The sequence below is a fragment of the Pantherophis guttatus genome, chromosome 1 (assembly GCF_059756535.1).
Source record: "Pantherophis guttatus breed Tessera chromosome 1, ASM5975653v1, whole genome shotgun sequence".
In the NCBI taxonomy this organism is placed as follows: domain Eukaryota; kingdom Metazoa; phylum Chordata; class Lepidosauria; order Squamata; family Colubridae; genus Pantherophis; species Pantherophis guttatus.
In genome coordinates, this window is record NC_142063.1 from 129103222 (window position 1) to 129117448 (window position 14227).

Below are 14227 nucleotides of genomic sequence, written 5' to 3' on the forward strand. Positions count from 1 at the left end.
CGTAAGTCAAAAAATTCATCAAATCAATCAAATCCAATTTTACAAATTTTTAAAATCAAATTCATTAATTGAATCAAATGGCTCGTTAAATGAATGAAGATCTGACTTACTTCCCACCTGGCCACCAATCAGCTGGTTCCGCCTCCACTGATCAGCTGTTTCTGGTACAAGGGGCAAAACTAAATTGCCTCCAAGCAGGCTTGCAGAGCTCTGTGTTTGCGGTTTAAAAAAAACCTCATTTGCTACTGATCAGCTCAAGCGTCTTCAGACAGCTGCCTAGAGGGTGGGGTGGGGTGGTAAGTTACAGAACTTTTTTTTAAAGCAGTTGTTTTTTAAAAAAACAAAACCTGCCACTAATTACTGGTAATTTAAGAGTCTCTAGCCAGTCACTGAGGGAGATGAGGGAGGGAGATTTACAGAACTCTTCGCTTAGTAGAGTTCTGCAATAGTAACAGAGATGGGAGGGATCTTGAGGTCATTTAGTCCAACCCTCTGCTCTCACAAGAGTATTCCTGTTAAATGCCTATCCAGTCTCTTCTTAAAAGCTTCCAGTGATGGGGCACCCACAACTTCTGGAGGCAATTTATATTAAACATTTTTTAAAAAACACTGTCCTGATCAGCCAAGCATCTCCAGGAAAAATCCAAAAACTCATAAATAGCTTGCAAATTTGAAAAAGAGAAGTTTAGAGAAGAGATATAGCACATAACATTATAGAATGCTTGATGTAGATGCTGGCTAGCATTTCTACAAGCAGTTTCAAAGCAGGTGCAAACAAACTTTATCTTTGCACAGAACTGTACAGGTAGTCCTTGAATTACGAATGGAATGGAGCCTGCCCATTCCATTTGTAACACGAGGAGTCATGCGAGTGAATCTCATACCTTGAACAGAATCACTCCCTCCTTTCGCCCACGCATTCACTAATCGAATGCATGGTTTGTTAAGTGCACATGAGGTATTTCAAGGTGGGGAAGGCCTAGTGATGGAACAGGGCATCTGCTTAAGACCACCCAAAGCCTCCCCAACCCACTGAAATACCTCATGCTCCCCACAGGTGATTTCACCCCATCCAACCTGTTGCACCAGGTCACTTACTGTGCAAAGATTTAGCAAGCTGTCTCCTCTCCAGCCTCTCAGCTGCGCCCACCCCTCTGCAGCTCCATTTTGGCACGCACAGGCCTTGCCTGGCAGGATTGAACAACTGTCATTGTGCTGCAAGATTTGTAGTTTGGGACTTGTTCTTAAACACAAGTGGGCGCTGTAACCTGGGCATTACCTGATATTTACAAACACAATACTGTAGTTTGCAAAGTATAGTACAGTACTTAAAAAGAAGCAGAGCAGTTCCCAAAGTGCTTACAAACAAACAGTACTATACTGTACTACAGTGTAAAAAAAAAAAGAATACTGTATTTTTCAGACTATAAGACGCATCTGACTATAAGACCTAAATTTAGAAGAGAAAAACAACAAAACAACAGCCTTTTTTCGGCCCATTTTTGAGGCTTTTTTCTGACCATTTTCGAAGCTTTTTTGGGCCCATTTTTGAGGCTTTTGGGGGCCATTTTTGAAGCTTTTTTGACTTGTTTTTGAGGCTTTTTAAGCCTATTTTTGAGGCTTTTTTGGGCCCGTTTTTTTCTCAAAAAAAAAGGGCCATAAAAAGCCTCAAAAACAGGCTGAAAAAAAACCTCCAAAACGGGTCAAAAATCCTCCAAAATGGGCTGAAAAAAGCCTCAAAAATGGGCCAAAAAACACTGAAAAATGGGCCCCAAAACACTAAAAAATGGGTTGAAAAAGTCCCCAAAATGGGCTGGAAAAACCTCCAAATGGTCCAAAAAAAGCCTCAAAAACAGGCCGAAAAAACTCTCGACAATGGGCCAAAAAAAAAAGGCCTGAAAAAGGCCCAAAAACATGGTGCGTGGAGGCCAAAAAATGGTTGGCAGGTGGGTGGGGCTTTGGCAATGATCTATAAGACGCACAGACATTTTCACCCCCTTTTGGGAGACAAAAAAGTGCATCTTATAGTCTGTTCCAGAAGGAAGAGGATGTGACAGCAAGGACATCTTCCAAAGAGTATCCTAACAACTAGATGGGCTCATTTAAGGGACCAACAGTCCTAGAAATCAATCATAAATAGCAAAGAATTTTAATTTTAATCTTTAGTATTCCTTTCTGACAGGCAAACATCCAGTCACTGAAATTGATCTTTTGACCTACAATCAAACTTATGATTCCTGTATTTTGTACCAATTACCAGTGTGGATGCTATGTTTGGCATCATTTGTAATTTCCAAAGACTTTTCAAGAGTTGCCTTTCATGGGGCATGTTGTTGAGTCAAGAAAGACAGGATATAATCAAGTTGTGGATTATTTTTAAATATTAGTTTAGGAAAGATGGCACATAACATACTAGCTAGAAGGTTACAAATGTGGCCTTGCTACTGTCAGTAAATCTAGAGCCAGCTGAGGAACACTCAAGAAATAGTACTAGACTGCAAACTAACTTTTTAAAGAGTTGCAGCTTCATCTCAAACAGGCTAAACCTCAGGTAAGCAGGTAAAATTTAAAAGGATCCTATGGTTCCTTGGAATTAGATGACAAGGAAGAGATGTTGGTGTCAGAATAAGCATTCTGATGGCACCATCTTCAAAATGCCAGATATCTTCCCTCACCTTCTGAGGGTAACTTCCCACCCGAATGCCAGAATATTTATGAAGATGAAGGAACAGATTTTGGAAAGAGTCAGAAACTGCTTATCTAGCTGGCACTTCCGATGTCTTTGACCATCAGTGAGAAAAAGAGAGGAAAACATAAAGAGTTTTCCTTATTTTCTTTGTATGTGCCAAAGAGCTTGTGAGAGGGCTATATGTCTACAATTTTGACATTAAAAAGAACATTCAATTTTTCCAGCAATGTGCCAAAATGTCTTTGCAGAAGGCAACAAAGGGCGAGCTGTTGTCAGTCAGAGTTTATAGTTGGTGCTTTTCCCTTAAGAAATGTATTTATAGATACTGTACCTCCAATGACTGTAGTACAATGTATGCTAAAGACAGTTCATGGAGAAGTTATCATTTTTATTTTTTTAGCCTCGCAGCCTCACAATGGATTTGTAACCACAAAGAATGGCAAACTACCCTGTAAAAAAATTATCCACCTGGCTCCTTGCTCCAGCATCAAAACTCAGGTCTCCAAAGTACTTCATGAATGTGAAGCAAAACAGTATGCCTCTGTAGCCTTCCCTGTACTTGGAACAGGTTTGTATTTTTTCCTCAGATAATCATTTGTGCTTTTACCATGGCTGGATTTGCCATTCTAACCTAGCATCATATAGCAATAGCACATAGATTTACATACCGCTTCACAGTGCTTTACTGCCCTCCCTAAGCAGTTTATAGAGTCAGTATTTTGCCTGGGTCCTGGGTCCTCATTTTACCGACTTAGGAAGGATGGAAGGCTGAGTCAACCTTAAGCCAGTTAGAATTGAACTGCCAAACTGCAGTTGGACAGCAGTCAGCAGAAGTAGCTTGCAGTACTGGATTCTAACCACTGTGCCACCATGGTACCATGTTGACAATTCTGATCTTCTGTTTTGTTAAAATTGACTTCTTAATTTCTCCTTCGTGATCTCTGTTCATTTGCAGACAGCAGCCCCTGGTGTGGTTAGGTAGAGTTTGATCAGAGGCTCTTGGGGAATAACAGAGCTGTAGATTATGCTTAGAAGTTGAAATAACATCCTAAAAGAATGCAATGGCAAGCTCTTCATGTATTGCTCTTAAGAAGGCTTTATGAAGGTGTCCATGAAGTCTTTGGGAGTTCAAGCTTGACTTGGAACAGATGTGACTTGACTTTGTTATCGCCTTCATTTTCCTACTCCTACTCTTGTGATCTTTTGAACCCATACTCAGCACATCATAGGCAAACCAAAGGGGCCAGAGGAGAAAATGATGATGATACATTATGATAGAAAGGGGTGACTTGTATTAGATATGTGGTAGCATCATGAAGTGCGTTGTCAACATTTCATGTCATTACAGATTGATCTGGATCATGCTGCATAACACAGCTTTATTTGAAAAGCTTAATTGTTGAAAATCAGGTTCATTCTTTACGTGGACAGCACAGTAATACAGCTGCACAAATCCTATACTGTAATTCAATTAACATATTTAAGAAACAATAGAGGACTAAAACTAACATGGTAAACACATGCCAAAACAGAGAAGTTCTCAGAGAAGAAAAACGTCCCACAGATGCAGAGTTTGTAAAGATGGCACCATATTGAATGTGAAATCTGTTGAATTTGAAGATTTTGTTAGAATAACAAAATAGTCTGTGCCAAGATGTTGCAATCTGATCTCCACTGCTTGCATATGTTTGTGCAATGTCACAGTGAACTTATAAAAGGGCTTATACATTTATAAACTTATAAAATTGGGGATTGCAATCTAGATTTCAACATTTTTCCCAAGCAGATGCCCATTGCCTCCACTTATTTTGAATCCAAACACTGCATGATTGAATGTTGCATCGAGGTCCTTGGCCTTTCATCCTGAAAATCATTAAAACTGAGATCCTGACTACAAAAGATCTGCCCACTCCTGTAGATCTATGGAGGGGGGCTTTTTCTGAGGCTACTGCCAGTGACTGATCCTTATCAACTTCTCCAAAGGCAAAGTGTGAAAATAGAGAGAGGGTTCTTTGGGCGAGCATCCCTCATCAGGAAATGGTGTCTAAGGAATTCTGGAAGTTGAAGTCCACAGGTTTCAAAATTGCCGAGTTTGGAGACCCCTGCTCTAAAGGCTAAGCTTGATCCCATTGATGGAAGAAAGGCAAGAAGTAAATTCATGGTACATACCTATTCTATAAGGGAGGTAGGCAGCATTCTGCTTGACTGATTGATTGGCTATTTTAGAAATGCACATGTTGATTTGTTATATGAGGGTAATGCTACAGTATATAGCAAATATTAGCAACTCACTAGTAAAGAACCAGTTGCCTCCCAGATGTAAGATTCTTCCATATACTTGATTCAAGCTTGAATGACCACAGTTAGGGATGATGAGAATTGTAGTCTGATATCTGAATTATAGTCCCATATGGGTTGTCCATCCTTGCTTTGAGTCCCTCATTATAATAAGTACTAACAATAAGTAAATTTTATTGGGTTTTCTGTTGCATCTGATACAGGTCAGGGAAGAAGGAGTCCTGACGAAGCAGCTGAAGAAATTATCAATGCAGTTGCTTACTTTGCAGGAAAAGAGTTGCCTAGATACTTGAAACTTGTTAAAGTTGTTGTCTTTCAGCCACATATGCAAAAATCCTTTTTCACCATTTTGAAAAATAAAGAAGGTAAGGCATTGGCCACTTCTGAATCTATGTTTTCTAAGTTTAAAGAGAAGTTTAAAGTGTGGGGTTCCTTTACTATGAATGTTCTTTTCCACTTTTTTCCCGTTGAGTGTGCACTTACAGAATTTCCCTTTTGCTTATAGGGTGTCTGATTGATGGGAAGTCACCTGTTAAAAAGAAAAGTTCTACAGTGTTGGAGAAGAAGATTGAGACATCATCATTTGAGTTATGTGGCGAAAACAGGAAAAAAGTGGAAGAGGCTGAAGCCTGGCTAAGGAAATTGGTTTTCAAGGAACAAACAGAAAAATGTATTGTCGATGACTTGATATACATGTTTGCGGATGCTGAAATCAAGAGACTGAATGATCTCCAGAAAAGATTGCATATTGTCATTCATATGAACAAGATGGAGTCTCCTCCTTTTATTTTGTTATCTGGTATCACCCGGGATGTCCTCACTGCTTTCACAGAAATTCAGAACCTCTTAAAAAAACTTACAGCTGACCAGGAAAAGAAATCCAAGGCAGAACTTGTTCAAGTTTTGGTTGAGTGGCAGTATTGTGCAAATGGAAATGTCTTTGTAGCTTTTGATTCATTAAGTAACCTTGATTTAGAAGATGCTAAAATCAGCAAAAAAAAACACATTCAGGTCCAGATTGAGGGACGGAACTACACAGCTGACTTGAACAAGATGTGTGTTGTAAATAGCCAAGGAAAAAATATGAAAATTAAACGTGTTGGAAAGGATGAAGGTAATGAACATCTTAAATAATTGGGGATGGATTAGTGGCTAGATTACTGTTTTGATCAGAAAAAAATTCAAAAATTTCTTCACCAGGATTTAAAAAGTGTGCAAATGGGGTAGGGCAAGGGTACAAGACAGGTGAATGTGCATGTATCAAATGGAACTTTTTTTAAATTACAGGAATCCTATCCCCAAAGTGAGGGAAGCAATGAATAAGTTGATAACAATGCTCATTACTTCCACTAGATCTAGAAACATCTTTCTTGGCTCATATCATTCCTTCTCCATCTGAATTTGAGGGTTTCTAACTTTTTTTTTGTAAAAAGAATAAGAATAAATAGCAATAGCACCTAGACTTCTATACCACTTCACAGTGCTTTACAGCCCTCTATAAGCGGTTTACAGAGTCAGAATATTGCCTCATTAACCGACCTGGGAAGGATGAAAGGCTGAGTCAACCTTGAGCCTATGTGAGATTTGAACTGACAAATTGCTGGCAGTTGGCAGTCAGCAGAAGTAGCCCGCAGTCCTGCATTCTAATCACTACGCCATCACATCTCAGGAAGATGATTTGTCTTCCAGACTCTAGAATTATCTTTATTCCTGAGAAAGTATTTGGATTTTAATGTAAGTACTTTAGCTATATTTGTAGTATTTAAAAATGGGGAGAGGAAGCAGTGGCTGAGAGCACCTCTATCAGAGAGTAGATGGCTATTAACTATGTCTTTTGAAACTGAACATGTCTACTAAGATAGCCAGTTTCTGAAAAATAATCTGTTAATGTTTGCAAAAATATAAATTATCTTAATTGATCAGTATTTTTAAGTGACAAAAAAAAAAAATTCTTACCCTAGAAATTGCTCCTGAAACACGATGCCTAAGAAGTACTCTAAAAACATTTGCAATTTGTAAATTGCTCTACTGAGCAGAACAGAAACTTCCAAGTATTCCGATAAGTAGAAAGAAAGGGAAAGTGGTCAGTTATTGGAGGAAAAGAGTCAAAAGAAATCTGATTTATGAGTGAACAAAATGAAAAGATGGAAATAGTTGTTTGGAAATAACACTTAAGACTCACGCTACTTAGTTTGTGAGTGCTGACAGGACAGTTATGATGAAAAAAAGTTATCCTGTGCAGAGATGCAAAGCCACTGTGAAGATTTTAACAATAAGTGTAATGTTTAGCACAATGGTGGGTTTCACTTACCTTTGATACCGGTTCGCTCACATGCACAGAGTGTATTTGATAACATCTGGGCGGAGCCTCCCACTGCCACTACTACCGGTGTGGGTGAACTGGTAGCAACCTACCACTAGTTTAGCCCAAGAGGAGATATTTGCGAATTCCATTGATTTCAAATTTATTCACAGTTCTATTTTCTGGTTGTCATTACTTTTAACAAAATGTTTATTTTGTAGGCAAACTATTAGAACGCCTTCCTGAACATTGGGAAGATATGAAAGGAAGCCATGCCAAATTGGTTCCACTACAGCCTACAGCAGGAGAATATAAGGATGTTGAAAAAAAATTCCGGATTGGCTGCCCTAAAGTCACAATTGAAAAGGTGACATTTGATCTGAGCTTCTCCTATTTTCCCCATAACAACAATCCTGTAAGATGGGTTTTGGCTGAGAGAGAGTGACTGGCCCAAAGTCAGCCAGCTGAAAAGGGCCACTTTTGCATTCCACAACTTTATAACCCATAGAACACCAGTGGGTTTCTGTTTTGAGTTCTTGAGTGATGTTGAGCATCAGTGATTGGCTGCAAGATTGGCTCAAGAGTTGGTAATACCTTCGCATGGGAAAAGAATTAAGTAGAATAATGTGTAATATCCTGACAGTGAGAATATTCAGATACACCCTATATCTATATCACTGGAGTGTAAAAGAGAGGAAGGAGAAAAGAGCTAGGAAATATGTCACTGAGCAATGTCCATGCTCCTTCAGAGTTTTACAACCTAAAAATAGATTTAATCTTAAAAGCCTTCAATCTGAAGGTCAAATAGTAACAATAACACTTAGATTTATATGGTGCTTTATAGCACTCTGAAGAATTTACAATGTCAGCATATTGCCCCCAAAAATCTGAGTCCTCATTTTACCAACCTTGGAAGGCTGAGTCAACCTTGATCCCATCAGGATTGAACCCCAGGCTGTGGGCAGAGTTAGCCTGCATCATTGCACTTTAACCACTGCGCCACCAGGCCTCCTTAGTTTGGAGTTTGTGTTGCATTAGACTGTTGACCTCCCCTCCATGGCCTCCATGGTTCTTGGTCTGCTACATCTTACCTATGAACTGGGTCATAATGCTTAGCAGCCCTTGCTGACACATTCTTTCTCCACCATCAAATGTCTTCTGATCATAAAGTACACCAATATTGACCGTTGATACTGGTGCTGCTGGCTTAGTAATTTCATCTTCTGTACTTCCAAATGGTGGGTGTAATAAACCTAGTGGTTTGATTTGCATACATTTGGCCCATTTTGAGTTTAGCAATAGTAAAAGTATTCCAAAGGGAATATGATTTTCTGAATCTTGCTGCTCTAACGTTCATGAGGAGCACTTTCTGAAGTTCTTAAGCAGTTAAGGTAGCAAAGATGTCGCTGGCCTTTCCATAATCCAAAATAAGCCATCAAAGAAATTGCATTTATAGCTAGTCCTCAATTTACGACAACAATTGAGCCCAAAATTTATGTTGCTAAGCAAAACATTTGTTAAGTGAGCTTTGCTCCATGTTACAACCTTTCTTGCCACAGTTGTTAAGTGAATCACTGCAGTTGTTAAATTAGTAACATGGTTATTAAGTGAATCTGGCTTCCCCATTCACTTTGCTTCTAAGGTCGCAAAAATTGATCACATGAGCCCAGGACACTGGAACCGTCATAAATATGAATCAGTTGCGAAGCATCTGAATTTTGAACTTGTGATCATGGAGATGCTGAAATTGTTCTAAGTGTAAAAAATGGTCATAAGTCGCTTTTTTTAGTGCAGTCATAACTTTAGTGTTACTAAGTGAATGGTCAGTAAAGGAACTGTTGTAAGTCGAGGACTATCTGTATTTTGCCTGCAGTGAATTTTAACAGAGTACAGCTAATCCCCGGGTTACAAGTGTTCATTTAGCACCTGTTCGAAGTTATAAGCACCCCCTAGTGTTTACAAGCAAGTCCCAAAATTAGGAATGTTGCAGCACCCCAGCAGTTGTGCGCCCTTACAAACAATTGCAGAGGTCTGCAACATTCCCCCTATTCCCCCTGCCCCCACTCCCCACTACGGCTACCCCCTCCCATTCTATGGTGCTGGACTCACTTTACAAGATCTGTCTCCCCTCTGCCACAGTTTCCTTGCTTTTGAGGGAGAAGGGAGTTGATGGAAGCTCCTGGGTGCCATAATATCGCGCAAGTTCAGGCACCCATCCTCTTTTGCAGAAACTGGGTGCCTGAGCTCTCCCGAGATCATGAACCCCAGAAATTTTCATTAAAAAGTGCCTGTCTCCTGCTCCCCCCTGCCCAAACTCTTTTCCACCACCACCACCCAAATAGAGACTGGAAGCTTCATCTGCGTGCAAATGGGCCCTTTAAAAACAGAAGGTTTCTCTCTATTTGAAATGCCCCATAGGCACCTATGAGGCCTTTGAAAACGGAAGGATTTGCTCCATTTTGAATCATTCCATAGGCACCTATAAGACCTTCGAAAACGGAGGGATTTGCTCTGTTTTGAAATGCCCCACAGGCACCTATTGAGCCCAAAATTTATGTTGCTAAGCAAAACATTTGTTAAGTGAGCTTTGCCCCAAGTTACAAACTTCCAAAGTCACCTATGAGGCCTTTGAAAATGGAGTGATTTGCTCCGTTTTGAAATTCCCCATAGACACATATGAGGCTTTTGAAATGCCCCATAGGAACCAAGAGACCTTAGAAAAGGCCTTTGAAAACAGATTTGCTTGGTTTTGAAATGCTCCATAGGCACTTATGAGGCCTTTGAAAACGGAGGGATTTGCTTGGTTTTTAAATGCCCCTTAAACACCTATGAGGCCTTTGAAAACAGATTTGCTTGGTTATGAAATGTCCCATAGGCACCTATAAGACCTTTGAAAGCAGAGGGTTTTGCTTGGTTTTGAAATGCTCCATAGGCACCTACAGTATGAGACCTTTGAAAATGGAGGGATTTGCTCAGTTTTGAAATGCCCCATAAACACCTATGAGGCCTTTGAAAACAGATTCGCTTGGTTTTGAAATGCTCCATAGGCACTTATGAGGTCTTTGAAAATGGAGGGATTTGCTTGGTTTTGAAATGCCCCATAGGCATTTTGAAAACAGCAGGATTTACTCAGTTTTGAAATGCCCCATGGGCACCTTTGAGGCTTTTGAAAATGGACGGAATTGCACGCAGATGAAGCTTCCGCTCTCCGTCAGCTCTCCATCTGGGCAAAAAGTGTCCTGGTGGGGGCAAAAAGGAGTTGGGGGAAGGGAGGAGTTGGAGACAAATGTCGCAAACACTTTTTGTGCCCAGGAGCTTCCATTGACTCTTCTCTACCTCAAAGCAAAAAATAACGCAGCAAAGAGGAGACAGATCTTTGCAAGGTAAGTGAGTCTGGTGCCTGTTCCATTACTACCCCCCCTTTGGCCTTCCCACCCTGAGATACCTTATTTGCGCTTAAAAAAACCACGCATTTGCCCACACATTAAATTAGCAAATGCCTGGGAGAAAGCAGGGAGTGATCTCGTTCAAGGTACAAGATTCACTCCCACTAATCCTTGAGGTACGAATAGAATGGGCAGACTCCACTATATTCGTAACTCGAGGACTATCTGTACAGCAGTGATATGAGCAGTTACTTTAATACATAAATAATAAAAATAAATATGATCCCACACTTTTTGAATAAAGGCAATGCAGGAGACAATGGGACCTTTGTAGTAACATGTAAGAGACTCTCCTTGCCAATTCTCCATTGCAACCTTTTTTCTCAGACTGTTTATTTCTAATCTCAGCATAGTCACCAAGAGAGAATGATAAAACTCACGGGAGATGAATATAGATATTGTACGGTAGAGAATGATACTTGTAAATGAATAATAACAATTTACATTTGCAATCTTTGTAGATTGAAAGGGTACAGAATCCTTACCTCTGGCAAGCCTATCAAGTCAAGAAAAAGCAAATAGACACACAAAATGGCCATGAAAATAACGAGAAGATCCTTTTCCATGGGACTCCTAGTTCCACACTGGTGCCAATTTACCAGACTGGCTTTAACCGCAGTTATGCTGGAAAGAATGGTAAGATCATTTCAAGCAGATATAACGGAATGACATAAAGCACTATATTTCAAAAATGTATAAAGATCTTTAAAAAGCAGCCTAATAGCATCCCCTTCCCTTCTCTTCCCTTCCCTTCCCTTCCCTAGAGGCAGTTTATAAGGTTTAGTGAAGAATGTGGCTTGTTTTTGTTTTTGTTTAATTCCTGGCTAGATTACTTTATAATCCATCACTCAAAGACGAAATACTAATATTGGTGCTTTCCACTTTTTTTTTCACTATCTTTTAATGTTTTAAAACCTTTTTTTCTTGGTTTCAGCTGCAGCGATTGGTAATGGGACCTACTTTGCTATCAACTCAAACTATTCTGCGCAGGACACATATTCCACTCCAGACCACAATGGCAGAAAATATGTGTATGTTGCCCGTGTTCTTACCGGAGATTATTGCATTGGCAGACCAGGACAGATTACCCCACCATCCAAAAATAATGGTGGATTTGACTTATATGACAGTGTTACTGACAACGTGAATCAACCATCGATGTTTGTTATCTTTCATGATGCTCAGGCTTACCCAGAATATCTAATTACTTTTAGAAGATAAGTTAATAGGCAAAAGATGATTTATTTCCTTTTCCTCTCACAGTAAAAGCAAGCAATTTGAATGAACCTTTTAAAAATACTTGTCACTTGAATCTCAATTCATTAATTAGTTCCTTTCTAGAACAGCAAAGAATAAAATAAGAATAAAATCCAATAGAGATCAGAAAATGATGTTCAAGAGAGAGAGGGTAGAACATGAAGACTTTCTGGATAGAGAATCTACCTGAAGGAAATGGTAGAACTAAGCATTGCAATCTTGTAAATACAATGAGGATATAAAGATAATCCATGATTTAAGGAATAGTTTGAAGTCTACTTAACTCACACAGATCAGATTTTTAAACTGTCCCTTTCAGTTTCAATGAAAGTCATTTTGCACATCAAATGAAAGAAAACAGTTGTTGTTTTTTCTAAGGGAGACACTTGATGCTTGAAACTGCCAAATTAGTGTTTTCTCTTATTTATTTTTTTCTGGTGGCTTTACCCATTCTTCTGAATTCTGCAATTCTGAATTTTGCTATCATGTCACTTTCCCTGTCCACCACCAATGTATCTGTATTTTCTAGGTACATTCAGCACCTATTTCTGCATGCTCAAAACTGCATTTCCCTCTGGTTACAAGCAAGTTATGAACAAGAATTTTAAAAATTATTTCTGGAAAAATGGTTAGCAATACCTATCAAGGTATTCTTACTATCAAGGTAGTAAGAAACCAACACTCAATTGTAAAGCTGAGAAAACTTGGGAGTAGTTTCCATCTCATCCTTAATCTAAATTGCTTATGGTATGCAGAAGAGAACAGCTTGTGAGAAATTTTACTATCAGATGGTGTTAAAACGGACGTTGCTTACCTGAACGTCCCTTCTCGACGCGCTGCTGGAGAATCCAAAGCTTCGGGTTGTTCAATAGTCGAGTAGCCTACACTGAGTGTGTTCCTTTAAATTTCTTCTTCAGACACGCCCACTTGCTTGACAGAGCCTCAGTTTTGTTCACGAAGGAAGGGGCCGTAGATCGTCAGGGAAGAGTCCACAGCAGCCAGGCTGGGTGGGTTGGATTCTCCAGCAGCGCGTCGAGAAGGGACGTTCAGGTAAGCAACGTCCGTTCTCCAATGTGCTGCTTGGAGAATCCAAAGCTTCGGAATGTACCCAAGCAAGTCTAGACAGGGAGGGCTGGCTGCTGACTGGCGTCTGAAGAATTACACACAGATTGGAGCACACGGCGACCAAAGGACGCCTCCGCCAAGGCGAAGGAATCCACTTTGTAGTGCCTGATGAAGGGATTCAAGGAGGACCAGGTAGCCGCCCTGCAGATGTCGGAAACGGACGCGTTAGTGGCCCAAGCAGCCGTGGTGGCGGCGCTTCTGGTGGAGTGAGGAAGGATCCTTGGCGGAACCGGTCTGTTCCTAGAAGAATATGCCCTGGAGATGCAAGACTTAATCCATCTCCCAATTGTCGTGGAAGAAACCTTTCGGCCCATAGTAGCAGGCAGAAAGGAAACAAAGAGCACCTCCGATTTGCGGAAGTGCTCTGTTCATTTAATATATCTGCGAAGGGCTCGGCGGACATCCAGAAGGTGCCAGTCTGCTTCCAGGGGATGTCGAGGTTCCGGACAGAAGTCCGGGAGGATCAATTCCTGGGCCTGATGAAAGGAAGAGTTTATCTTAGGCAGGAATGAGGGGTCCAGTCTCATCATGACGTGGTTCGTGTGAAAAACGCAGAGGTCACGTCACACAGACAAGGCCGCAAGTTCGGATATACGGCGAGCCGAAGTAATTGCGACCAGGAAGGCCACCTTGAGTGTCAGGAATCGGAGACTGACGGAAGTAAGAGGCTCGAATGGAGGATGTAATAGGGCCTGCAGGACTAAAGTCAGGTCGCAGGATGGGTAGCAATGGATGACTGGTGGATGCAGGTTGGCCGCTCCTCGTAGGAAGGCATGAATCGTCGGGTCCTGCGAAAGAGGAAGATTTGCGGGAGCAGATAGAACAGTACTCAGCGCGGCAACTTGTCGACGAAGCGTGTTAGGAGCGAGGCGCTTATTGAGGCCATCCTGGAGGAATCCCAGAACTTCAGGAACGGAGGCAGACGTAGGGTCCAGGTGAGACTTGGCACACCAGGAGCAGAAGGAAGTCCAAGTCGCATTGTAAATCCGGCAAGTAGACGGTCGTCTGGATGCCTGAATAGTGGGAATCGCGCTACTGGGCACATTGCGTCTCCTCAGTCGGATCCTCTCAAGCGCCAGGCGGTCAACTGCAGCCACTGAGGCTCTGGGT

The 14227-nt window shown here is 40.9% G+C and overlaps 1 protein-coding gene across 2 annotated transcripts in view; it reads left to right on the plus strand.

Moving 5' to 3' along the window:
• The window catches only part of LOC117669137 (protein mono-ADP-ribosyltransferase PARP14-like), a 28218-nt gene extending 15421 nt beyond the window's left edge, over positions 1-12797 (plus strand). For both annotated transcript variants that reach the window (XM_087881788.1, XM_087881787.1), the window contains 6 exons: positions 3090-3257; positions 5191-5352; positions 5493-6101; positions 7511-7656; positions 11197-11371; positions 11670-12797. In XM_087881788.1, coding sequence (XP_087737914.1) covers positions 3090-3257; positions 5191-5352; positions 5493-6101; positions 7511-7656; positions 11197-11371; positions 11670-11956 — 1547 coding nt within the window. In that variant the 3' untranslated portion in view covers positions 11957-12797. The remainder of the gene's footprint in view (positions 1-3089; positions 3258-5190; positions 5353-5492; positions 6102-7510; positions 7657-11196; positions 11372-11669) is intronic.
• Positions 12798-14227: the final 1430 nt, after the last annotated feature.